We start from the raw sequence: 26,515 nt of genomic DNA, 5'->3' as shown, positions 1-26,515 counted from the left end.
TCCACCTCCTGGGTTCAAGTGATTCTTCTGTCTCAGCTTCCTGAGTAGCTGGGATTACAGGTGCATGCTACCACACCTGGCTAATTTTATATTTTTAGTAGAGAGGGGATTTCACCATATTGGTCAGCTTGGTCTCGCACTCCTGATCTCAGGTGATCTGCCTGCCTCAGCCTCCCAAAGTGCTAGGATTATAGACATGAGCCACCACACCTGGCCTTGTGTACAGGTTTTTTAAAATGCCTGTTTTTACTTTTGTGGGGCATATATGTAGGAATGGAATTCCTGGATCACATGATAATTCCATTTTTAACTTTTTTAGGAACTCCAGTCTTTTCCACAGTGGCTGTACCAATTTATATTCCCATTAGTAATATATAAAGATGGTAATTCCTCCACATTTTTGCCAACATTTGTTATTATCCATCTAATTATAGCCATTCTAGTGGGTGTGAAGTAGTATATTATTATGGTTTTGATTTGCATTTCTTCAATGACTAATATGTTTAGCATCTTTTCATGTCCTGACAAAATTCTTATGATGTTTTTTTCTCTTCAAAGAGGGATATGTTTTCTATAACTCTCTTTTTTTTTTTTTTTTTTTTTTTTGAGACAGAGTCTCACTGTGTCACCCAGGCCAAAATGTAATGATGCCATCTCGGCTCACTGCAGCCTCCACCTCCTGGGTTCAAACAATTCTCCTGCCTCAGCCTCCCAAGTAGCTGAAATTACAGGTGCTTGCCATCATGCCTAGCTAAATTTTATATTTTTAGTGAAGATGGGGTTTTGCCACGTTGGCCAGGCTGGTCTGCAACTACTGGGTTCAAGCAATCCACCCACCTCGGCTTCCCAGAGTGCTGGGATTACAGGTGTGAGCCACCACACCCAGCCCCTGTTTTCTATAACTCTTTGGAAAGCTTCACTTTATATCTTATTGTCAGAGTTGGGTATTGTGCCCTCCCTTAGATGAATAGTTCATCCCAGCAACATAGAAAACCTACAAAATAAGATTATTTGAAAAAGAGAAGAAGAGTTGGTAAACAGACAACCAACATTTTCTGCCAAAATATATAAACATACAAAAAATAAACCAAAATTACCTATAAGCCCACCAGACTGAGATAACAATGGAACTGTTTTAGGATGAGGAAGCCTACCTTCAATTTCTCTGGTGCTAGTTCCTTCAGAAGTAAAGCCCTTCTTTTCTTTCTCTGTTATTGACTCAAGACCAAATTTTGCAGTTCTTCTCTTCTTTCCTCTCAAATACTGCCTAAAGCTCCCTGAACTCTTAGTCTGGGGAATACACAACTATTTTCTCCACTGTGTCAATTAGCCATAGGTTTCAAGGCTTGTAGCATGCTGCTTCCTGCTGCTTGCTCTTCTTGTATACATTCATTTTGTAGTTGAGAACGGTACATTGCTATCCTAAAAAGTTTATTTTAGGATAGCAAGATACAAGAAATACTTTCATGTCCTTTTTGGGGGATGCTAGCCTTTTCCTTTCTGTTCTTTTGCTCTTACTGCTAAGGGCCAAATAGTTGAAATTCCTAGCAATAATCCTACCAAATTATTCTGTATTTTTAGTGATAATGGGAAAGTAGTTTATTTGTATGGCTCATATTTATTTGATGGTCATAGTACACCTGGCCTTGAGAGGTTTGTAATACTTTGCAAGCCACTGATAGTGGTAATTTCTGTTTCTCAGTTTACTACTAGAGTTTACTACTGTCTGCACCTAGGTACTATGGTTGATCTTTGAAGAGTAAAGATTTTGCATATATCTTTTTGTTTTTCTTCTACCATATATAGGAGTAAAGAGCCATTGAATTTCAAGTAACTGCTCTTACCTCCCACTAAAAAAAAATACTGTTTATTATAGATTTTCTTTTTTCTCATCATTTTATTCTTTTCTTCAAATTTTACTTTAAGTTCATTTAAGTTATGGGATGTATAGGCAGAACCTGCAGGTTTGTTACATAAGTATACATGTGCTATGGTGGTTTGCTCTACCTATCAAACCATCATCTAGGTTTTAAGCCCCATATGCGTTAGATATTTGTCCTAATGCTCTTCCTCCTTTTGCCTCCTACCCCCTGACAGGCCTCAGTTTGTGATGTTCCCCTCCCTGTGTCCCTGTGTTCTCATTGTTCAACTCCCATGAGTGTTCTCATGTTCAACTCTTACGAGTGAAAACATGCAGTATTTGGTTTTCTGTTCCTGTGTTAGTTTGCTGAGAATGATGACTTCCAGGTTCATCCATGTCCCTGTGAAGGACATGAACTTATTCTTTTTTATGGCTGCATAGTATTCCATGGTGCATATGTGCCACATTTACTTTATACAGTCTATCATTGATGAGCATTTGGGTTGGTTTCAAGTCTTTGCTATTGTAAATCATGCTGCAATAAACATACATGTGCATGTGTCTTTATAGTAGAATGATTTATAATCCTTTGGGTATATACCCAGTAATGGGATTGCTGGGTCAAATGGTATTTCTGGTTCTAGATCCTTGAGGAATCACCATGCTGTCTTCCATAGTAGTTGAACTAATTTACACTCCCACCAACAGTGTAAAAGCATTCCTATTTTTCCGCAGCCTCGCCAGCACCTGTTATTTCCTGAATTTTTAGATCATTGTTTTATTCTTAATTAAATTGGGTGAACCCAAAGGGTGGATTTTTTGTCATGTTAAGTTCCTAGAGTATTAAAACACATCCTAGAACCATCCATGCCCACTATGGACTGAATCTTTTATCCTCCCAAAATCCATATTTGAAACTATACTCCAATGCAATGGCATTTGTTGGAGCTTTGGGGAGGTAAATGGGCTTGGATGAGGCCATGGGGCTGGGGTCCCCGTGGTAGGATTGGTGCCTTTATAAGGGGCTGAAAAGACCAGAACTCTCTCTGTCTTGTGAGAAAACAGCCACCTGGAAACCAGGAAGAAGGCTGTTAGCAGAAACCTAATTAGCCAGCACCTTGATTTTGTACTTCCTGGGCTCCAGACCTGCGAGAAATAAGTTTCTGTTGTTTAGGCCACTCAGTCTGTGGGACTTTTGTTATAGCACCCTGCACTGTCTTAAGACAATACCTTATAAATTTTAGTCTGAGGCCCAAAGCAAATTGTAAATACAAAAGATATTCATTTTCTTGTCTCTTAATTAAAGTAAAAGGACTGAAAAGTTAGCAACTACACCATTAAAAAAAAAAGCTTTCGTAAATGCTTTTCTCATTGGCCTTTAGTAAATAATCCTGCTTCTCTGTGCCTCAGTTTCTTTATCCATTAAATGGGGCCAAAATAACTTTCTCCTACTTGTTCTTGGGAAAATATATGTGAGAATCAACTGATGATATAAGCGAAGCTCCCTCTATTTATTTAGAAAAAAAAAATGGTGCTATATAGACCAATTTATGACTATTTTATTTTTGTCATTGTTGAAGTACATGTAGGTTAAGTATAAATAAAAGGTGACAAATTCTGGAGGTGGGAGATCGGTCACAAGATTGATACTGTTTCTTCCTTTAAAAGGCAGTCAGCCCTTTCCCTCCGATCCACTGGGCTTCCTTTGAACCGTCTTCCCATTCGGATGCTTTTACATCTACACATATAACTTCTAAAATTTGATCTGGTAGGAATTTCCAATATCTGCTCAGTGGATTGACTAGTAAAAATGGGTACAACACAAAGTCTCACACTATGCTGCTCTTTTTTTTTTTTTTTTTTTTTGTACTTCTTCAGACAATATAGATACAATCCCTCCTCTTTTCTTTGAACAAGGACAATTTAATGTGATAAAATAACAGTTGAGGTTTTTGAGGCAGATAAGAAAGTTTTGCTTTGTTTTCTTCCCCCTGCTCCATCCCCCAGAAGTGAAATGGGTTTGCCGAAGCCAAAGAACAGATGCTGAAGAGGTGCCTTAGTGGTGGATACTATTTAGCTTGCAGAGTTTTTAGCCCTTTGTGATACCAAAAAGCCATTCATAGTCATGAAGACAGCTGCAGAAAGTTAACCAGCCTGCTGGTCAGCCTTGGGCTATGAGGGGACAATGGCTACTTCCTCCAATTCAGGCTCCCACTACCTCTACAAGTTTCCTTCCATCTCTTCCTGTTTGAGGCCAAGACGGAAAGATGTCCCTTGATCTCTCAGTCAAAGGGAAAGAGAAAGCAAGCAGGAGGCCAGTCACCTAGCCTCTGGTTCCAGTGACGTTGAAACAGAACTTGTTCCCTCAGGCCTCCTGCCTCCTTTTTGGAATGGTATGCAGAAGGATGAGAGGCATTCAGATCCCCAGCCCCTGAGTGAGGAGCCTGCCACTGCATAGTTGGGGAGCCCTCCCAGAGGCCACAAGAGAAGCTTGCTTTGAGGGTGGCACTGTTGCCCACCAACCTCTTACCCCATTCTGCCTGTGAAGGCCCCAGGATTTGCAGGGACTGAGGGAAAGGAACACTTAGTTACGCAGATATTCCCACGGCCCCTGCTTCAGGCTCTTTCTTTGTACCTAGAACTCTGCAGCAGCCTCCCTGCTGGGTTTTCCTAGTCCCCTACCCCTCGAGCATACCCCCCACCCTTTTTCCTTACATTGTACACATATGGGTTCCTTCTTACCACAAGCATTGTCCTCAAGGCTCCCTGTGCCTTGGATTGCTATCATGTACCTTCATCATCACCCTGGCTCTCCCATACTCAGCCTTCAAGACTCAGCTGAAAGTCACATGCTCAGGGAGGCATCCCTTAATCCCCCCCATCCTCACTCACATGTCTCTATTAGAGCCCCTGTGGCAGTGCCTGTTCCTTTACATTCCTTGTTCAGATTCCTCCTCTGACTTCCCCACTCTACTCTAGGACTCACTTAGACAGAGATTGTCTCCGTCTTGTCAGTGTTCTGAATGCTTAGTTCCCTGTCTGATGCACAGTGCAAACTCAATACATAATTTTTTAATGAACAAGAGTATGTATTTTGGGAATGGATGAACCACTTTCTGTATTCACTGTTGAGACAAATAGTCATTTATTGGTTGGTTCAATAAACATTTATTGATTGCCTGCTATGTGCCAGCAACCGGGGAAACAAATATGAATAAGACCCTGTCTCAGTTTACACCAGTGGTTTCTGAATGAGGGCAGTTACCAGTCCACCTAGCAGCATGTAGAAATGTGTGGAGGTGCTTTCTGATGTTGTGATCCTAATGACTGTGGCACTACTGCATTTAGCAGGCAGAGCCCAAGGCCACTAAACGCTTTCCAGTGCATGCCATACGCCTGCACAAGGAGGAGCCATCCCAGCCAGCCTTGCCTTCACGTCACAGAGCAGTGGTTCCTCACATAGTTGACAGTCTAATAGACAAAAGTGAACCGAGAGGAACAATATCCTGTTACATGCACAGTCAGAGACTTTCGTTAAAGTGCATGGTCCAAAGGAGGCATCAGCATTCCGCCTTGCGATTAGAGTGGGGAGGAATTTTTTCTATAAACATGCCAAAGAAAGGCTTCTACTACTACTACAGAAACTCAAATTTAAATGAAATCATAAAAAAACTGAAGTACAAAAATATTAATAGTTGTTATGATAGTTATTCTTCTTTTTGTTGATAAGTATCCAAAAATCATAAATGAAAATAATAGGAAATGGCATTCCAGTTATTTCTCAAAAGACTTTGAGTTCATTATACTCAAAATTGTGGCTGTGTAAACAAACAAACAAGAAAACCATTATACAGTGATTGCTTCATTTTTTCTGCCTTTTAGAAAGAAAATATCAAGAGGGAAGAGAAAGTCTTCATACAACTAGTCGTGAGAGGAAGAACAGGGTGTAGCATTTATTTTATTTTGTTTTTTATTTGTTTTTGAGACAGAGTGTCACTCTGTTGCCCAGGCTGGAGTGTAGTCTGGTGCAATCTCAGCTCATGCAGCATCCACCTTCCAGGTTCAAGCGATCCTCCTGCCTCAGCCTCCTAAGCAGCTGGGACTACAGGTGCACGCCACTACTCCTAGCTAATTTTTGTATTTTTAGAAGAGATTGGTTTTGTCATATTGGCCAGGCTGTTCTCAAACTCCTGACCTCAAGTGATCCACCCACCTCAGCTTCCCAAAGTGCTGGGATTACAGGCCACCGTGCCTGGCCAGGGTGTAGCATTTAATTAGACCACAGTTCCTTGACCTCTGCACCAGGGACATTTGGGCAGGAGAGTTCTTTGCTGTGGGGGCTCTCCAGTGCATTATATAATGTTTAGCAGCATCCCTGGCCTCTACCTGCTAGATGCTAGTACCAACTCCCAGTTGTGACAACCAAAAATGTCTTCCGACAATGCCAAATGTCCCAGCATGGGAGGGAGGTACAAAATTGCCCCCGGATGAGAACCACTGAACTAGACCTTGTTTCATTTGCCCCAAGCCCTATGTTGGACATCCATGATGTATTAGTTTGCCCACACTGGCTTTTCAGGTGTGTAGAGAGTACAGCTGAAAAATGTCCACAGACATTAGTTGGACTCTGCGTTTTTGCTGGACAGAAGGGACCACTGGAAGTTACCATTTCACTAACTTGGTCTTTCTTCCTAGCGATAGGGGTTGGCGATTTGTCCTATCTTCTTGGCATTCATGCTCTTCTTCCTGCCAGTTGCTCAAAGGAGACCTTACCGGAGCCTCAGGCATAATTCTCTTTTATGGCAGCACAACTCCCAGGTGTATGAGCAATGCTGTCACCCAAAGCATCGTCTTAAGCCTCTGGAGAGAGCTGCAGGAAATTACAGTGTATTGCAAGGAACTCTGTGCTGAGGGGGAAAGAAAATCCTCTTCTTAAATTAAAAAAAAAAAAGAAGAAGAAGAAGAAATAGCAAGACAATATTGAAGCTAGCTTGATTTAGCTCCTTTTCCACAGAAAATTTTAGACCAGCTCCAAGGGTGTGTGTCTGGGATCTGGTTAGTCCCGCATGGCTAGTCCATTTTAAGGATGATGCCACACTTGGGTCACACTTTTCTCCACTTCTACACATCTGGGTTCAGTTGCCACCCACTGCAGTCCCTGGAGTGGAGGAAGTTGCACTTCCTTCCCTCTAAAATCACTCTATCTTGACCTTTGAACTTCTTCTACAGGAGAGGAAAGCCATTTGGATAAGAAAAAAAGTCATCAATGTTTATGTCGGTGGGAATAAGATGTCTTCTCCTGTCTTGCACCCAGCTTCTCTGAGTCCACAGGAAAAGTTGCCTCTGGGGGGAAAGAGCAACAGAACTGCTCCCTGAAATCAGGTTCCCACCAGCTTTCACCTTCAACAAACAGAAAGGCAGAGAAAAGCACATATAGGTAACTAGTTGAAAATTAAAAACACATTTTGTAATATGTACACATGCCTGTAGCCAGGTGCTGTGGCTCATGCCTGTAGTCCCAGTACTTTGGGAGGCTGAGGCAGATGGATCACCTGAGGTCAGGAGCTCGAGACCAGCTGGCCAACATGGCAAAACCCCATCTCTACTAAAAATATAAAAATTGGCCTGGCATGGTGGTGGGCACTTGTAATTCCAGCTACTCAGGAGACTGAGGCAGGAGAATCACTTGAACCCAGGAGGCAGAGGTGGCGGTGAGCTGAGATGGCCCCATTGCACTCCAGCCTGGGCAACAGAGGGAGACTCCATCTCAAAAAAAAAAAAAAAGGAAAGAGTGGACCAAGAGATAGTGGAGAACTGGGAAGGGTCAGAGGGTAGGAGGGGGTGAATGATGAGAAATTACTTAATGGGTACAATGATGTACACTATTCTTGTGATGACTATACTCAAAGCCCAGACTTCGCCACTATGCAATATATCCATTTAACAACATTGCATTTATGCCCACTAAATCTATATTTTTAAAAACCCACATTTTACTTATACTGTTTTATCTGAATGCAAAAAACTGAAACAATTCTCAATTCGGGTGATGGTGATTAGTTTTCTTTGGATGCTTACCCTTCACCAGATATCATGCTAAAGATCTTATACAGAATATTTAATTTTCCCCAAACTTTCTGTAGTGGATACTGATAATACATTGTACACATGAGGACATTGAGACTTTGTTGATTTAAGGAGCTTATTGGAGTCTCACAGGTCCTGAGGAGCAGAGATCTGAAGTCGGGTGTGTCTCTTTTACGAGATTTAGCTCCTAATCACCATACTATCACTATTGTAGTTCTCTAATTTTAGCATGAGTTGCTATCCCCCGGAGGCCAAGTGAAAGCTCTGATCACTGATTTCACCCCCTCCCTTCCCCCTTCCCCCCCACCCCGCCGCCACCCACAGCTTCTGATTCTGGGGTTGCCTGAGACCTTGCATCTCCAGCGACTTCTCAGGTGATACCGAAGCTGATGGCCCAGTGACCACACTTTGAGAACCCCTGTTATACCACATCCTATCTTCTAAAAAATTGCATTGACTCTGGAAACCTTGAATTGAACATGATGGAATTTGAAAGTGACTGCTGACATTAGACCTACGCACAGATAGCTAACAGCCAGAGTGTTTCTAGAGCCTCTGTTCTGAGAGGATGGTGTCATGAGACAGAGGTAATTGACCTGTTGTAGGTTTTATTCTGGTATTCCCTTGGCTGCCCGACATTTCCGAGAACAGAGTCGAACTGCATTGTTAAAAAAAATAAATGTACCACCACCATTTGCTCGTACTAATAGGTTATTTTTGAAGTCGGTAGTTTTCCATTCAGCAGGATAACATTTCTTTTTCAAACTAAGTTCATTTCTTTTTGATTCAGTAAAACCTATTATATTCAGATTCATCATTGCCATTATCTTGAAAAAGAAAACTATCAATATTAATACTGATGAGCACATAGAGAAGATTTACTGTGAAGAAAGGTTCACAAATCTTGGAGCAAGTCTTGTGTCCTATTAACTAATTCAGCAAAAACTCTTAGGCAATTTTATTAAAGAAAGAAATGTCATTTAAAAGTTTTCTGATTGTGGTCACTTTGAAAACAGGCACTTTGAGGACAGATTTTGTCTTCTCCGTCTTTTGACTGATTGAGTTTCACCTGAATTAAGATTCTAAAAGCACATTTGATACCTGAAATCAAGCTGATTTACTTGTCGATAATCTGTTCTGGAGTCTTCTGGGCTAGTTAGGAGAAAAGCTTTGGTGCCTTACTTTCTTTTTGGCGCCACTTAATAGCATAGATAACAACCCAGGTGTGAAACAGCCAAGAAAATACAGGCAATTGACCTACAGATGGATTCAGGAAAAAACTCCATCCTGAAATTTGCTACAGCACTTTTGCTGTGAGAAATCTTCATATATTCTAAGGGAAAATAGAGGCTGGACACACTGGGTCATGCCTATAATCCTAGCACTTTGGGAGGCTGAGGCTGGAAGATTGCTTGAGCCCAGGCTTGAAACCAGTCTGGGCATCAGAGTGAGACCCCAAGTCTACAAATAATAGTGATCACAAACTTGATCTGGCTTGGTGGTACACGCCTGTAGTCCCAGCTACTCAAGTGGCTGAGGTGGGAAGATGGATCACTTCAGCCCAGGAATTCAAGGCAGCAGTGAGCTATGATTGAGTCACTGCTCTCCAGCCGGGGCAATAAACCTTGTCTCAAAAATGAAGGAAAATAGAGACAGGAGGTATGTGGGACTCCTTAAGCTCCTTTTTCCAAATGCTTCCAACAATCAGTATCAATTCCTGAGGGATAAGTTAAAAAATAATAATACAGTAAAGATGAATTATCTAATGACATCATGAGTGATCGGACAGTTTCCTTTGGTTTTGAGTGGAGAATAAACTACCCATGCAGGTTGGTGCTGGCAGGTGAGGTTAGAGATGTCCAGAGGCTGAATTTTCCGGGACTAAACCACTGATTCTCTTAGGGGTTCTGTTTCCCAGCAGTAGTAATGGCAAGCTATTTACAGAGATGAAGAACTCTGTTTTTCTCCCTGACTGCTGCGTTGAAATTAGCAGCCTCTTGATGTGAGGGTACCTGCCCTCCTGCTGGCAGCCGCAGGAGGTTGTCATTTTCTCTCAGACCCTCAAGTTAGGAGCAAAGGCAGGTTCTAGGGCAGCCTGTTGCTCTGAGACTGCTGCCTTCATCTCCTGCTTCCAGCAGAACCAAGGAAACATTCATGGCTATTCCCCCAGGAGTAGGGTCCAAAGGGATGCCTTGGAGGATTTTTTTCTCTCTCTTCTGCATCTGTGTCTGGCCAGAGGTGTTTATCAGTGTGGACAGAACAAGAAGAATAAGGTGTTCCCCGAGGCAGATTAGGGGACTCTTCGGCCGTGTGTGTGTGTGTGTGTGTGTGTGTGTGTGTGTGTGTGTACGCGCGCGCAAGGCGTGAAGCCAAGTGTGCTGAAATGCAGCTCCCCTCTCTGCCTGCAAAGAGTTGCTCCGCTTCTGTCCCTGCCGCGCGCCCTGGGGAAGCGCCAGGGGGAGTCCTCGCCGGCCAGGGCTTCCCGTGCCCTGGGAGCGCCGAGGGCTGGCTTGGTGGAGCTTAGCACAGCTCGCTCGGCGCTGCGAGCGGGCGGGGGTGGACATTGGGCTTCTGTGTGCCAGTCGCAGCCGTTGGCTGGCGGGCGCCCAATCCCAGGGCATGCCACCGGAGCCTGGCCAGGACGCACGGTGAAAGACGAGTTTAGTGGCAGGCTTGACCTCTTGGCAGCCAGCAGAAGCCGGCATCGGGAGCCCAGGCTGGCGGGCCGCTGGGGTCGGGGCTGCAGCTGCGAAAGCCAGGACCCCCGGGTTCGGAGCGAAGGAGGAGGCATGGCTTCGGTGTTCATGTGTGGCGTGGAAGACCTGCTGTTCAGCGGCAGCCGCTTCGTGTGGAACTTGACCGTGTCCACGCTGCGGAGATGGTACACGGAGAGGCTGCGGGCTTGCCACCAGGTGCTGCGGACGTGGTGCGGGCTGCAGGACGTGTACCAGGTGAGCCGGTGCGCGCGCCACCCGAGGGCCCCTGCTGGATGCCCAGCACTCATGGGAAGGCGGTTCCACCTGTATGATTTTATTCTTTCTTCCTCTGGCTCTCGTTAAACTCTTAGCAGAGTGCTTGGCCCTTGGGTCAAACGCTCAGCAGCTCTAGGTAACTACTGCTTGACAGAGCTCATGAATTTCTCAAATCGGGAATGGGGGGCACTTGCGAGATAGTCCCAGCGTTTGCAGACATCTGTTACAGAGCAATGGTATACTGGTTGGTGCTTGGCTAGGAAGGCTGTTGCTTTGCAGCAGAGGGTCTGCAGAAAGCCACTTAGATATTCAAATGAGTGCTTCTTTTTAATTTCATTGGGGTGGAGATGGCTGCTTCTGAAGCAACGGTTTCACACCAATTTGCTGGCAGAGGGGGGCTTGGTGGATTTGCATTCTTCCGTTGGATTTTCAGTTTTCCATCAGGCTGCCCCAACGTGTAAGGCACAGCCAGGAAAAGCTGATTCTGTGTCTACTGGCTTTTGGAAGGAAAGACAGCAAATTGTGAACACTTTGCAGGAGGATGACAGTCTGGGGAAGAGAGGTGGCTGGGCTACACGTTGGAATGCGTATGTTAGGATTTACTCCCTGTCACACAACACAGGCCCTTTATCTCTCTGCTTGGTCCGATCCTGCAGGGAGAAAAATGCAGCAACTTTGCTCAACTAGGAGACCATTCATCCTCTCTGGGACTGCAGTTTGCCTGGATTTTTTTTTAAACAGTAATTTATGAATTTAGAAGTCCTGTGCTTTCATTGTTAATATAGTTGAGACTTTTTAAAATCTGTGTTGTTTAATTAGAAATATACCTGGTGTTTACAGTAGAAACATAATATCATATTTTTTTTCCTGTGAGGTGGAATAGCTTTGTTGCAGTTCCTGGATTCCCCCACTTCACCCTATTCCTAATATGTCTAGAATTTATATCTCATTATATTGTGTCTCAGACGTGATCAAGCACTTGATTTTGACAAACCATAGTCTTCCATCAATCAGGCAAAATGAAAAGGCCAGCACCTAAAGTTGGACTATGGAAGTCTAAAGAGTCAGCATCCCCTTGTCATCCTTGTTAAAATATGAGGAATATTTGAACTTGTGCTTTCCCTGCTTCTGCTTTATATAACATATGTGTGAAATTTTGCATTTTGAAATGGAATATGAAAGGCAGGTTGGGAACCAGGGCAGCATGTGGGGGCTTGAGAGTATTAGGGAATTGTAGATATATCCCATCTGGCCACATTACATAGCTCCCTGGCTTTTTGGAGCCAGAGATGTGTCTGTCTTTAAAGCCTTTCCCACCCCCCGCCCCCCGTCTCTTGGGAAATCCCTGTTCAGGCTGGTCTGTAGAGTAAGTGCCCCTTGCGTAATTTTGTTTTCTCTTTTTAACGTTTGAGAAACTTTCAAAAAGGGATCACAAATATTGTAGCCAACCAGAGAGACTCTGTGCCTCACTCCCCAAGGATTCAAAGGATTTATGGCTTATCTCTAATACTGTTACTGACCAATTCAAAAATAAAGATTCCAAAAACCTGAGACCTTGTGGGCTCTATATAAGGTTAACTGATAATTTTTCAGCACAATAGCAATTTGAAAGACTGAGATACTAAAATATATGTATTTTTTCTTTTCTATAAAATGGGTGGTAACTGAGCCAATACCATCTCATCATTGCTAAGAACATCTAAAATAATGATGACATTCAGGCTGCGTACTGTGCGCCTGTAGTCCCAGCTACTCACAAGGCTGAGACAGGAAGATCACTTGAGCCCAGGAGTTTGAGGCCAGCAGGGTAACATAGTGAGACCCATCTCTTAAAAAAAAAAGAAAAAGAAAAAAGAATAAGTCTCTGCTCCTTCTTTTTAACAGTAATCAATTGTACATTTCCAAATAACTAGAAGAGAATAATTTGAATGTTTCTAGCATAAAGAAAAGATAACGGCTGGATACCATGGCTCATGCCTGTAATCCCAACATTTTGGGAGCCTGAAGTGGTAGGATCCCTTGAGCCCCCAACCTGAGCAACATAGTGAGAGCTCATCTCTACAAAAAATTTTAAAAATCAGCCAGGTGTAGTGCCATGCACCTGTAGTCATCTCTGCTCAGGAGGCTGAGGCAGGAGGATCAATTGAGCCCAGGAGTTCAAGGCTGCAGGGAGCCATAATTATCTACCACACTTAAGCCTAAGTGACAGAGGGAGACCTCCTCTAAAAAAATAATTAATTAAAATATTTAAAGATTTGGCTATCCCAGTTACCCTGCTTTGATTATATGAATGTGTCACATTATCTCATGTACCCCTAAAATATGCACATCTAATATGTATCAATAAAAATAAATAACAAAGGCTTTTGTGAATATAGAATCAGAAGAAAATGGTCTCTAAGTTTAAAGTTTCCTGTGCTTTTGCAAAAATAAGATTTTCAAAAATATTTTTAGCCTTTGAAGAATAATATTCTTAATTGTGCAACATCATCTTTTGCAAGAAAGGTTCATTTTTTAATGCTTTTCAAATATTAAGTGAAAAGGTAGTGAATTAATTGTGTAAAACTAAAAGACAGTAACATAAAGTGATTAATACCTTAGGCTGCAAGTTAAATAGACAAGGGAGTTAATCCAAACTTTGCCTATGTGTGACCATGGGTAAGTTAGTCTTACTATACTTCAGCTTCATCATTTATAAAATGGGAAATTAATAGTACTAATCACAGGGATTGATAAAAGAATAGACATATAAGATATTTAACATACTGCCTGGAGCTTAGAAAGCATTCAATAAATGTTATCTTTTCTATCAGTTAGGATTTTTTTAAATTGTAATAAGAAACCCAATTCAAACTTGCCTACAGAGTTAAAAAGAAATAACTTTTGTCACAGCCGAAAATCTAGCAGTAGAATGAACTTTTGGTATGGTTTGATCAGGGTACTCTGCTGATCAAATAAGAATTACTCCCCATAATTCTTTCAATCCTGGTCTTGCTCATGTGTTGGCTTTATCTTCAGCTGGTTTCTTCCCTCACAATAGCAGATAACCACAGCAGTTTGAGGCCTTATATCCACACATCCAGAAAAAGAAAAAAAGAAAAAACAGAATTTCTCATATCCTCCAAGTATCCAAAAAACTAAAAGTCCCAGTTTACGTACTGGAACTCCAATTTAGGGTCTGAACCCACTCCTGATGCCATGCACTGGTTGGCACAGAGTACGGGATGACAATTCATGTGTTTCCAGTGAGAGTGATATGGCCCAAGGGAGGCAAAAATTATTTTAGAGAAGGGGGTGGCAAAAAAATTTACTACTTTTATTTATAAAATACAAATATACATGAGATGTATAAACAGAAATACAGTATAGATGTGACATCAAAATAAAAGGGGTTGGGCTGAGCACAGTGGCTCACACTCTAATCCCAGCACTTTGGGAGATTGAGGTGGGCAGATCACTTGAGGTCAGGAGTTCAAGGCCACTGTGGCCAATATGGCGAGACCCCATCTCTACTTAAAATACAAAAAGTAGCTGAGTGTGATAGCTAATGCCTATAATACCAGCACTTTGGGAGGCCGAGGCGAGTGGATCACTTGATATTAAGAGTTCGAGAACAGCCTGGCCAACATGGCAAAACCCCATCTCTACTAAAAATACAAAAAGTAGCCAGACATGGTGGCACACTCCTGTAATCCTAGCTACTCAGGAGGCTGAGGCATGAGAATCACTTAAACCCGGGAGGTGGAGATTGCAGTGAGCCAAGATCACACCACTGCACTCCAACTGGGGCAACAGAGCGAGACTCTAGGGGAGCACTACACACTGGGGTCCCTTGGGGGGAAATGGGGGAGGGGCAGGGGGTGGGGAGGTGGGAAGAGATAGCATGGGGAGAAATGACAGATACAGGTGAGGGGACGGAAGGCAACAAACCACACTGCCATGTGTGTACCTATGCAACAATCTTGCATGTTCATCACAGGTACCCCAAAACCTAAAATGCAATTTAAAAAAAAAAAGAAAAATAAATAAATAAATAAATAAATACATTAAAATAAAATAGGAGGGGTGACAAACCAAAAAAAAAAAAATCTAAAAAGGCTCCTTAAGCAGATAACAACGAATTAAAAGGCTAAGAAATACTGGATTGCATTGATTTGCTAAGGCTAGAGCAGGGATGGGTCATTTCTTAACCTAGGAGTGAGGTTGGCCCCACTTAGACCACAGGGAGGAGGGGCAAAATGCTTGGCTGAAATGCAACCAATAATACCCACTGCATCATTAGAATGTCAAATCTACTGCTCTGTACAAAAAAAAAAAAAAAATAGCTATTTTTCAAGATAAGTACAAAGATAAATGCTCGAATACCTTTGTTTGTATTTCACCACAGGAATTTGAGTTAAGGGGCTTCTCATGAGAATAACTCTTTCCTATCCCATAATTATGAATTCTAATCAGAGAGGGGACTGTTCTACTGCACTGCACAGCTTTCAGGCATGTGGACTGGAAACACACACCGGGGAGTTACATATTTTACTGAACCAAATTTTATATGATCTTGTTGATAAAAAGGTGTCATTTTTCTTGCTTCTAGTCTGAATAGTCTTGTTGGTAAGGAAAGCCAAAGATTAATCACTCTAGAGAGAAATAGGGTGGGGAGGGAGGTATCCATTACATGAAATACCTGGCAGTCTCCTGGGGGTGTTCTTTTTATTCATATACTATAAGTGAAATAAGATCTCCCACCTATTCATGAGGTATTTGCCAACAACATTATCGTCAGGCCAGCAAAGCTAGGAAGGCATAATTTCTTTGGAATTGAACACTTCCTCCATTTCTAGATATTGGAGAAGCAAGTGACTTAATTTGCCAACAAACCATGAATAATTAAGATACTAGCTATAAGGCATTTCTGTAGTAATGAGACTAAATAAAAGCAGTCTCAGGCTGCATTGAGGCTGCCTTGAACAAAGACTTACTTTATGAGTAAAGCCTTGAATTTAGCTAGAGTAGGAGACATTAGTATTCACCTTCACTTTAAGCTAAATGCTAAAAGCTGATTCATCAGCCATATCCCTATCCTGCTCATATCTTGCCTGGTTGGGTTTTGTTACAGCAATTAATTAGGTTTAAGAAACAAGTTAAGTGGAAAAACAGAATATTGTTGAAAAAAATAATCAACACCCTTTGCTTTGTATTAAATGTGACATGTTCTAACAAAACCCTCAGTTTATTCCTTGGGATTTGGTTTTTCCTTTCTCTCCAGTATCCCAAAGGTAGAAATTCTTGCGAATCCTGAAGGGAGTGATTGCCTCCAACAGGAGGCATATTGCACTAACTCTGGGATATTTAAGTGACCAATAAGAGGCTGGGGCAGTTCCCCTGAGGCAGGTAGCTAGCACTGAGGGGGTAGCCTACAACACAGAACATGGCAGAGTCTGTAGGCTCAACTTGAGCAAATTTGACCTTGGACAAATTGCTTTTCTTCTCTGAGCCTCATTTCCTCCTGGGTAAGAGTGGGGGAACAGAAGTAGCCACATTATGAAATAGGGTGAGAAATTCATGAGGTAACATATATATCACACAGCACTGTTCCTGGCACAAGCAAATGCTCAATAAAGGTTAGCTCTTGTTTATGTAAGGGACTTAAAACTGAGCTCAGAGAAGGTACTTGGTAGAGGTACTTGGTAGCCAAGGGCATTACTATTGCTTTTATAGGTGAGACTAGTTCTCTGGAAACTAAATTCCCATTTTTACATGTTTCATGAGTATGCTCAATAAGAGAGACTGTGAAATTTCCCACAGCAGCATGTGTGGGGTGGACCTTGGGTATTTGGACTGTGTTCCACACAGTAGCGCACATCCTCTTTTAGCTAAGCCCATAGTTAAAATCTAGCAGGTCACAGCCATGTACAACTAGGGTCTCTGAAGAGACAATCTTGCTAAATCCAAGACTCCAATGATCCACAAACTGATAATGCCTGAACTCTGGATCTCATCGCGTTGATTGGCAAAGGCCAAGTCTTCCAAAGGGCAATTCCATATTGAGCCCTTTTACATTTCATACTATATACAGTTTGCTTGTCCTCACCCTTTACTCTCCACAGTCTTCTGAATTAGTTGGACTAGAAAGGGAGTCAGTAAACTATGGCTTGCGGGCAAAGTCTATCCTGCCTCTTGTTTTTGTAAATAAAATTTTATTGGCACACAGCCAGGCTCATCCATTACATGTTGTCTATAGCCGCTTTCACACTATAATGGCAGGATTGGGCAGTTGTGTCTGAACTACTTAGAGTTCAGTAGTTGATACAAGACTGTATTGCCCACAAAGCTGAAAATATTTACTATCCAGCCCTTTACAGAAAAAGTTTGCCAATCCCTGGACTAGGGAGAAAAAAGGTGGAGAATACTAGAGGAAGAAAAGTCCATAATTAAAGGAATGTGGGAAAATGTTCTCATCAAAAACCTAGTCATGGCTAGGTGTGGTGCCTCATGCTTGTAATCCCAGCATTTGGGAGGCCAAGGCAGGCAGGTCACTTGAGCCCAGGAATTCGAGACCAGCCTGGGCAACATGGTGAAACCCCACCTCTACAAAAAATACAAAAATTAGCCAGGTGTGGTGGTGTGTGCCTGTAGTCTCAGCTACTTAGGTGGCTGGAGCAGGAGGAACACCTGAACCCAGGAGGCTTTGGCTGCAGTGAGCTGAGATTGTGCCACTGCACTCCAAGCCTGGGCAGCAGAGTGAGACCCTGTCTCAAAAAAAAAAAAAAATCTAATTACTAAGAAATTAAAAAACAAATGTTCAGGATGAGTGCTCAGTTTACCATTACTAGGTGTTTCTCTATAAAATATGATTAGAGTCATAGATTGATTCATTCATTTGTTCATTCATTCATACCTAAAATAATTATTGAATGCTCACCCAATCCCAATTTCTGTGTCAAGGTGTTAGAAACACAAAGTCAAAGTAGACTTTTGCTCTGCCTTCAGAAAATGTATTTTCTTTTTTTTTTTTTTTTTTTTTTTTGAGACGGAGTTTCACTCTTGTTACCCAGGCTGGAGTGCAATGGCACGATCTTGGCTTACCACAACCTCCACCTCCTGGGTTCAAGCAATTCTCCTGCCTCAGCCTCCTGAGTAACTGGGATTATAGGCACACACCACCATGCCCAGCTAATTTTTTGTATTTTTAGTAGAGACGGGGTTTCACCATGTTGACCAGGATGGTCTCGATCTCTTGACCTCGTGATCCACCCGCCTCGGCCTCCCAAAGTGCTGGGATTACAGGCTTGAGCCACCACGCCCGGCCAGAAAATGTATTTTTATGTAAAGGAGATAGTTAAGGAAATCAAGGTCTCTGAAAGGCCTTTGCCTTTTTAGGTGATCAGTGGAGGGAGTCTAAACCACACAGGAATAATGCAAAAGGAAAGGATGAAAGAAGCTTCCTGAAGGGGGTGATGCTTAAGCTGATCTTTTTAGGACAAGTAGGAGGAAGATAGAAGGGTGTTTCAGGCATGGAACATGACTTTTGTGGGAGATTATGAAGAGGGTTTTTTTGTTTTGTTTTGTTTTTTAAGCTTGATGAGTAGAGAGACAAAGACAGAGAGATTTTGATTGAGAATAATGCCTGCACTTGAATGACCTTGTACTTTAGAATTTTGATGTTTACAGGAGATCTTTGTGGGAAAGCAAGGAGTTGACTTAGAATTAGCACTGGCAGCCATGAGGCTGATAGATTTGGAAAGTATTACATAGGGAAGCAGCAAGGCAAGGCAAGCTTGGAGGCTGTTGTAGTAATGTCAGTGTATCAGTCAGGTTAGATGGGGTTAGCCATGACAACAAACAGCCCCAGGATACTTGTGGCTTAAAGCAATAATTTTTCCTACTACTACCTATCCAATCACTAGTTGGCTGGAAGCTTGGTTGATGATTGTCATTCAGGCCCACAGAATGTTCCTAAACATTGCCAGGTGCCGTGATAGAAAGTGAAGAGCTCTTCAGAGTCTGGTCCTGGCAGTTAAGTGCTTGGCTTCTAAGTGGCTCATGTCACTTCTCAGTCATGGGCAGAACTGGTCATAAACTCACCAAACCAGAGGGGCCAGGCAAACCAAGTCTGCCTGCCACAGAACAATGTGAATGCTGATGCAGATTTGGTTCCTTGGGTAGCAGACTCTGAAACAGAGATTAATAAGCAGGAAGTTTATTAAAGAGCCCTCTGAGGACCTACACCAGGAGAAGGGAATAAAAAAGAAGTAGGCTTAGTGGTGGCTCACACCTGTAATCCTAGCACCTTGTGGGGCCAAGGCAGGCAGATCACTTGAGGGCAGGAGTTTAAGACCAGGTGGCCAACATGGCGAAACCCTGTCTCTACTGAAAACACAAAAAAATTAGCCAAGTGTGGTGGCACACCCCTGTAGTCCCAGGTACTCGGGAGGCTGAGGTAGGAGAATCACTTGAATCAGGAGGCAGAGTTTGCAGTGAGCAGAGATGATGCCATTGCACTCCAGTCTGGGAAACAGAGTGAAACTCTGCCTCCAAAAAAAAAAAAAAAAAAGTAGGATTAAGCAAAGGGAAAAGTTGAACTAGAATTCATTCTCAACAAAAACTGCAGCTGACCTCCCAGGTAGCTCTGAAGCTGAGAGTTGTCCCAAGTTGTTACAAGAGGGCTAGGTCTTCCCCACAACCCTCATTAACCCATTATTGGAGGTGGACTCCCCGTGGAGTGGGGGATAGGATGACCTTGGAGGAGGCAGCCTCTTTAAGAAACTACAATTTACAGAGGGGGCCGAGTGCTGTGGGCGCACAACACTCCCAACAGCTGGGGAAGTAAGTTTGGGCAACACATCAAGCACCTTCTACAGATGCCTCCCCAACAGGTGCTAGGACCAAAGCCTGAACTGAAGGCCAGCGGGAAGAAAGTGGGGAGTGAGATTTCGTTGACGTGAAGATGTCAATTCTAGCTTTAAAACACAGCCCAGCCTTCAGAGAGGTCTCCTGACTGCTTCTTACACTTTTTTCAAGAGACTGGACAGCAACGGACTCAGTTACTTACCATTATAGTAGTGATTGACACATACAGAAAGGAGAGAAAACTTGGGTGATAAATGAAATGAGTCTACTTATCACTGAGAAAATTCATCTTCTACGTTTTCTGGTAACCAAAGATTTTATGGCAGGGAACTAAAATGCCAAGGTACCCAAAAACTAATTTTCAATTTTCTGTCCTAATTTTTTTAGCCCATCACTTGACGCAAATTTCTAAAAGAACCATGTCACTTAAATGCAACAAGATTAATCTCAGGTTCTTTAAAAAGCATTTTTGAACCTTTGTTGTACAGCTTGAAAAGCATCAAGAACCAACTCTCCTGACTCTGGAGATGAATGTTTGTTTTTCTCATTCCATCTTTTCTTGGTGGAGCTTGTAGCAAAAAATAACTTTCTCATTCATCCCCTATTTATGTTTATTCTGAACATTATATTTTGGATGTCCCAGTTGGTTGTTGTGGAAAAGTTTGAATGACTCAAATGAGGAATCATATCTGCAGTTCTAAATTTTATAAACAAGACCATATGACTTACAACATGGAAAGGAGGCAGAAATTAAGATCTCATGAAAAAAATTAAAATTAGCACCCATATGTAATTACATATATTGTGTATATATGTATATACATAACAGATAGACATTCTGGCATCCTTGAAATAAACATTTCCTATGAAAAATGCTAGCAAATATGATAAATAGTCCGTTTTCCCCTAATGTCTTTTTTAGTCATTATTTTGTCTCTTAAATTTCATGTGTCTGTTTGGGTAAAGCTTTTTGCTTACATAGCTGTTTTCCCTCTAAATGATACTTTTATGTAACCTTGCTGTCTTGACTTGACAAACAGCTACTAGTTATTAAGTAGCTGCTATATGCTAGGTCTTACTATGTGCTAGGCCTTATGCTTGGCACTTTGCATGTACTGTCTTTAAGAAGAAAAAAACTTTAGGGCTTACTTCAATATGCAGAAATATAAAAGATAATATAGGCAAAAATCTGGGCTCCCAGCACTGTTTAAAGCATCTTATTAATATTCTGCCGTGTTTGTTTTGGATACTTTTCTGTAATATAATAAAATTATATTGAATCAGCTGAAACCTCCTTTGTACCTCTTCCTTCTCCCTAGAAAATCTTGCCCTGAAGTTTTTTTATTCCCAGGCATGTTTTTATAATTATGCCACATCTGTTTGTATCTATAAACAATATATATTACTTTGTGTGTTCGTAAAACTTATATATGTATACATCATCCTGCTACCTTTTTTTTTTTGAAAATTTTTTTTATTGCATTTTAGATTTTGGGGTACATGTGAAGAACATGCAAGATTGTTGCATAGGTACACACATGGCAGTGTGGTTTTCTGCCTTCAGTTTCAGGGATTTATCTCTACACTCGTTTTTTTTGTTTGTTTGTTTGTTTGTGTTTTGTTTTGTTTTGTTTTGTTTTGTTTTGTTTTGTTTTGTTTCGTTTCTGAGACAGAGTTTCGCTCTTGTTACCCAGGCTGGAGTGCAATGGAGCGATCTCGGCTCACCGCAACCTCTGCCTCCCGGGTTCAGGCAATTCTCCTGCCTCAGCCTCCTGAGTAGCTGGGATTACAGGCACGCGCCACCATGCCCAGCTAATGTTTTTTTAATATATTTTTAGTAGAGACGGGGTTTCACCATGTTGACCAGGATGGTCTCGATCTCTTGACCTCGTGATCCACCCGCCTCGACCTCCCAAAGTGCTGGGATCACAGGCGTGAGCCACCGCGCCCGGCCCACTCGTTTTTAACCCTATATTCCATTGCATGAATGTATCAATCTCTTGTTGATAGACATAAGTTATTTCCAAATAACAGTACAGTGAAAATTTTTGGACTTATCTCCTTGTGCATGAGAGTGAGACTTTCTGTATGGCATATAATGAAAAGGAGACTTGCTAGATTTTACACACTTTATTATATGTTGTACATTATCCTTTTCAACATGTTATTATGAACCTCATTTTATTGATTTTATGTTCTTATTATAATAGGTAATAAGTCACAGTGTTGGAATTTGAATAGCATGCTAGCTGACTCTAACAGTCTCTGGCCACAAACTTGCTGCTTTATTTTAAGAGAAATGACACATAAAGATACAGTTTTTTTCATTTGTCCATTTATTCATTCATTCAACAAATGTTAGGTGGAAACATAGCCTACTGCTTAAAGATGAAGTCTATGAACTCAGACTGCCTGAGTTCAAATCCGAACTCACCTTTTGCTGGTTATGTGAGTTCTCCAAAGCTCATTTCTTTCTTCTGTAAAATATGGACAATTATAGTATCTACATCAAAGAGTTATATTCTTAGGATTGTTATAAAAATTAAATGTATTAATATTTAAAAGCACTAAAAACACTGTTAGATGTTATATGGATGGATCAATAGATGGATGGTTAGTTAAATACACGATTGGATGGATGGATGGATGGATGGGGTGGGTGGATGAATGGTTGGATGTGTGGACAGGTAAGTGGGTGGGTGGTTGGATGAATGGATAGATAGATGGGTGTTAGATGGATAGCTGTTGGATGGATGAATGGTAGGTAGGATGGATAGATAGATGTTTGGTTGGATGGGTGGATAGATGATTAGATGAGTGGGTGGGTGGATAGGCAAGTGAATGGATAGATAAATGATTGGATGGATGCCTAGCAAGTTATCTTCATATATGCATTGTTCATAATTTCTTATGCACCTGAATAACATTTGAAGCTTCTAAAATTTGCAGAAGCCTTGACTCATTCCTCTTACCACCCTAGATGAAGAATTATAGTCTGGATGGCCACCAGGAAAGGGGACCACTGACCACGGTGTAGAGACACTGTGGGCACATGGTTTTATGGCACGGGTTTTTATCAGGCAGCACTAACATCTTAATGCTTCTCTCTGTTTGGTTTATACTAGAAAAGCAAACATGTCCACAACTTTTAGTTGCTTTATTTCTGTCTCTCTAACAGGAAGCTATTAAACTTTCTTCCTCCCAACTCTGAGCCTCACTCCATAGTACTAAGAACTCTATATCTTCATGCACGATGGCTTTAGGACCCCATGACTGCTATCTTTCCCATCAATGTAAGCTGTCCTCTGATCTGACCCTGAGATTTGCAACTGCTAAGAAGACCTGGTTATTATAAGCATCATGCTACCCTTGGGTAGTGTAGCCAGCAAATATTTTTACAGGGATTAGTTTGTCTTATTAAAATTCGATTAGATGCTTATTACCTGAGAGAGAAAAGGTCCTTGATAAAATAGGGAAATAGAATGGGCTAGAGTCAGCTGGACCTGGGATAAAAATCAAATCTCCATCACTTATCAGCTATATGACCTTGAACCAAGCTGCTTATCCTTTAAGTCTGTTTGTTTACCTACAAAAAGATAAGATTTTTTAAGTTTGCATAAAGGTTAAAGACAACATCGATGGAGAAATAGCAGCACTTCAAATGTAAAAATTTGGACCCCTTGCAAAAACTTGATTCTAAGCCAAAAGTTATCATGCTAGAGTGCAAACTCTGACCAGAATTTAAGCCCAAACACCCTACTTAATAGGTGTATGGCACGGACAAGTTACTTGACTTCTTGGTGCCTCATTTTTCTTCTGTAAGATGGGAAAATAACAATGCCTACCTCCCAGAGTTGTTGAGGGGACAAAAAAAGATTATGTAAATAAAGATCTCACTAGGATGCCTGGCTCATCTTAAGCGTTTATTGATTGATTGATTGGTTGGTTGGTTGGTTGATTGAGACAGGGTCTTGTTCTGTGTCTCAGGCTGGAGTGCATTAGTGCAATCATAGCTCACTGCAGTTTTATACTTCTGGGTTCAAGCGATCCTCCCACCTTAGCCTCTAAAGTAGCTAAGACTACAGACACGCACCCCCCAGCACAGCAATTTCTGTTTTTAATGGAGACAGAATCTTGCTGTTGCCCAGGCTGGTCTTGAACTCCTGCTGTCAAGCAATCCTCCCACCTCAACCTCTCCAAGTACTGGGATTACAGGCATGAGTCACCATGTCTGGTCAGTTATTTTTATTTAATAAACATTTCTCTATATGTCAGATACAGTGCTGAGCCCTTTATATTCACCGTTTTTTAAAAATGATTCTAATGATGTTAAGTAGGTATAATTAAATCTATTTGGCAAATACAGAAATTGTTCAGTTGTTAATTAACTTGTTCATGAGCAAAGATTGGAGCTCAGATGTGTCTAAATCCTAATCTCATCCACTTGAGTCACTGAATGAGCTGAATTTAGTTTGCTACTTACCTAAAGTCAGCCTCTTTCTTTTCTACGTTTACCTATGTTTCTGTCTAAGATTCTCCTAGTCCCTAATTTCTCCCTCCACCAAACTCTGTAATCATAGCTGGATTTGATGAACTCATTTAAACTAAAGTAAAAAGCATTGATAAGACTGCCTGGTCTATTTCTTTAAGTAGTCTTTCCACTTCAAAAAAAGACAATGTCTTGGTGAAGTTATTAATTTCTAATTGCAAACATGCAAGTATCCACAAACACCTGGCTGAGAGTTCTTTATCCTACTCTCACCCCAGTTATCCCGAAAGTCAAATCATGGAGGTGTTCACGTCAACACAAGGGAATCCTTGCAAATCTTAGGGGTTTAGGGGCACAAACACTAGAATCACACTGCCTAAATTTGAATCCCAGCTTCGCTACCCATTACATGTGTAACCTTGGGCAAATTACTCCATGTCTGCGCCTCATTTTTAAAATAGAAATATTAATATTATACCTGCCTCCTAGAATAATTGTGAAAAATAAATGAATGTTTGTGTATGTGTATGTGTAGGTATGTACACACATATACACACATAAATAATGCTTAAAAAGAATGGCACATGATATGCACTAGATATCATCATTTAAACTACCATTCTATCAGATATCATTATTCATTATTTTTATTTTTTTTATTTATTTTTGAGACAGAGTCTTGCTGTGTCACCAGGCGGAGTACAGTGGTGTGATCTGGGCTCACTGCAACCTCCCATCTCCCAGGTTCAAGCGATTCTCCTGCCTCAGCCTCCCAAGTAGCTGGGACTACAGGCACTTGCCACCATGCCCAGCTAATTTTTGTATTTTTAGTAGATATGGGGTTTCACCATGTTGACCAGGATGGTCTCAATCCCTTGATCTCGTGATCCGCCCACCTCAGCCTCCCAAAGTACTAGGATTACAGGCATGAGCCACCTTACCCAGCTCTTTTTTTTTTTTTTTTTTTTTTTTTTTTGGCAAAGTCTTGCTCTGTCTCCCAGACTGGAGTACAGTGGCACAATCTCAGCTCACTGCAGTCTCTGCATCCTGGGTTCTGATGATTCTCCAGCCTCAACCTCCCAAGTAACTAAGATTACAGGCACATGCCATCATGCCCGGCTAATTTTTGTATTTTTAGTAGAGATAGGCTTTCTCCATGTTGGCCAGTCTGGTCTCAAACTCCTAACCTCAGGTGATCCCCCAGCCTTGGCTTCCCAAAGTGCTCGGACTACAAGCGTGAGCCATCGCACCTAGCCTCATTGTTTATTAAAACACTTTTGATTGAGCAATATTTATTACCTTCCAGGCACTTTTCTGGGCACTTTGGATACAACAGCGTAACAGACAGAGGTAGGCTCTGCCCTTATGAAGCTCAAAGTCCATTGGGGATGAAGCAGGAAGGAGAGAAATATGACAAAAGGCTTCTTTCCAAAGAATTTATTAATGTCAAGACACAAAGGTTGAGAAGGAACTTGGCATGTGCTGACCATGGAGAACAGCATTCCAAGTAGATGTAATGGCAGATGAAAAGACACTGAGGCAGGAAAGAGTTTAGGAGGTTGTAGGAATGGAGGGCAGAGTGGAGTGGCCAAAATGTTGCAGGAAATGTTAAGGGCATCAGGAGTGGGTTTGGCGAGGCAGCAGAGATTAGATCACATGGTGCCCTGATGTTCTAGAGTTTGCCCTAAGTTTGGTGGGAAGCCATTGAAGGTGTTTCAAATGTAGGGATAACTTGTGCATTCATTTCAACAAGTATTTACTGAGGGCCTATTACATTCTAGGCCTAGTCGAGGCATTGGGATACAGCAATAAGCTAACAAAAAGCTTTGCCCTCTCAGAGCTTACTTTCTAGTTGGCTATTTGTCAGTCAATGGCAACTCTACTGTTCTGGGTGCTGAAATGAAAACCTTAGCTGGTTGTCAACACTTACATTTTACTTGTAACCCATCAGCAAATCCCTTTGGCTCTGCCTTCAAACTGTGTATCTACTTACTGTCTTCTTCACCACCATCACCCTGGGGCCAACCCACCCTCATGGCTTAGCTGCTTTGTTGCAATAGCTTTCTAACTGGCGTCTCTGCAAATGCCACCCTGCCCTACAGTCTGTTCTCAACCTAGCCTCCAGTGTGATTTTGTTCGAAGTAAGTCAGATTATGTCATCTTTCTCCCTTCAATGACTTCCCAACTCTGAGAAACCAGCCGACATTACCATCTCTGCAATGCCCCTGTGTGCCTGTGTGATCAGTATTCTCTCTACCC

The 26,515-nt window shown here is 41.8% G+C and overlaps 1 protein-coding gene across 5 annotated transcripts in view; it reads left to right on the top strand.

The window, feature by feature from the left end:
* Nucleotides 1-26,515, top strand: part of FRMD4B (FERM domain containing 4B) — a 362,743-nt gene that overhangs the window by 142,275 nt on the left and 193,953 nt on the right. For 3 of the 5 annotated variants that reach the window (XM_010350118.3, XM_074404534.1, XM_074404535.1), the window contains exon 1: nt 10,639-10,899. The exons of 1 other annotated variant lie outside the window; for it this stretch is intronic. In XM_010350118.3, coding sequence (XP_010348420.2) covers nt 10,738-10,899 — 162 coding nt within the window. In that variant the 5' untranslated portion in view covers nt 10,639-10,737. Of the gene's footprint in view, nt 1-10,446; nt 10,900-26,515 lie in introns of those variants that run through there. One more of the 5 variants, XM_074404536.1, reaches the window with a different exon arrangement.

The sequence above is a fragment of the Saimiri boliviensis genome, chromosome 8 (assembly GCF_048565385.1).
Source record: "Saimiri boliviensis isolate mSaiBol1 chromosome 8, mSaiBol1.pri, whole genome shotgun sequence".
Lineage (NCBI taxonomy): Eukaryota > Metazoa > Chordata > Mammalia > Primates > Cebidae > Saimiri > Saimiri boliviensis.
This window is presented reverse-complemented; position numbering and strand designations above follow the sequence as displayed.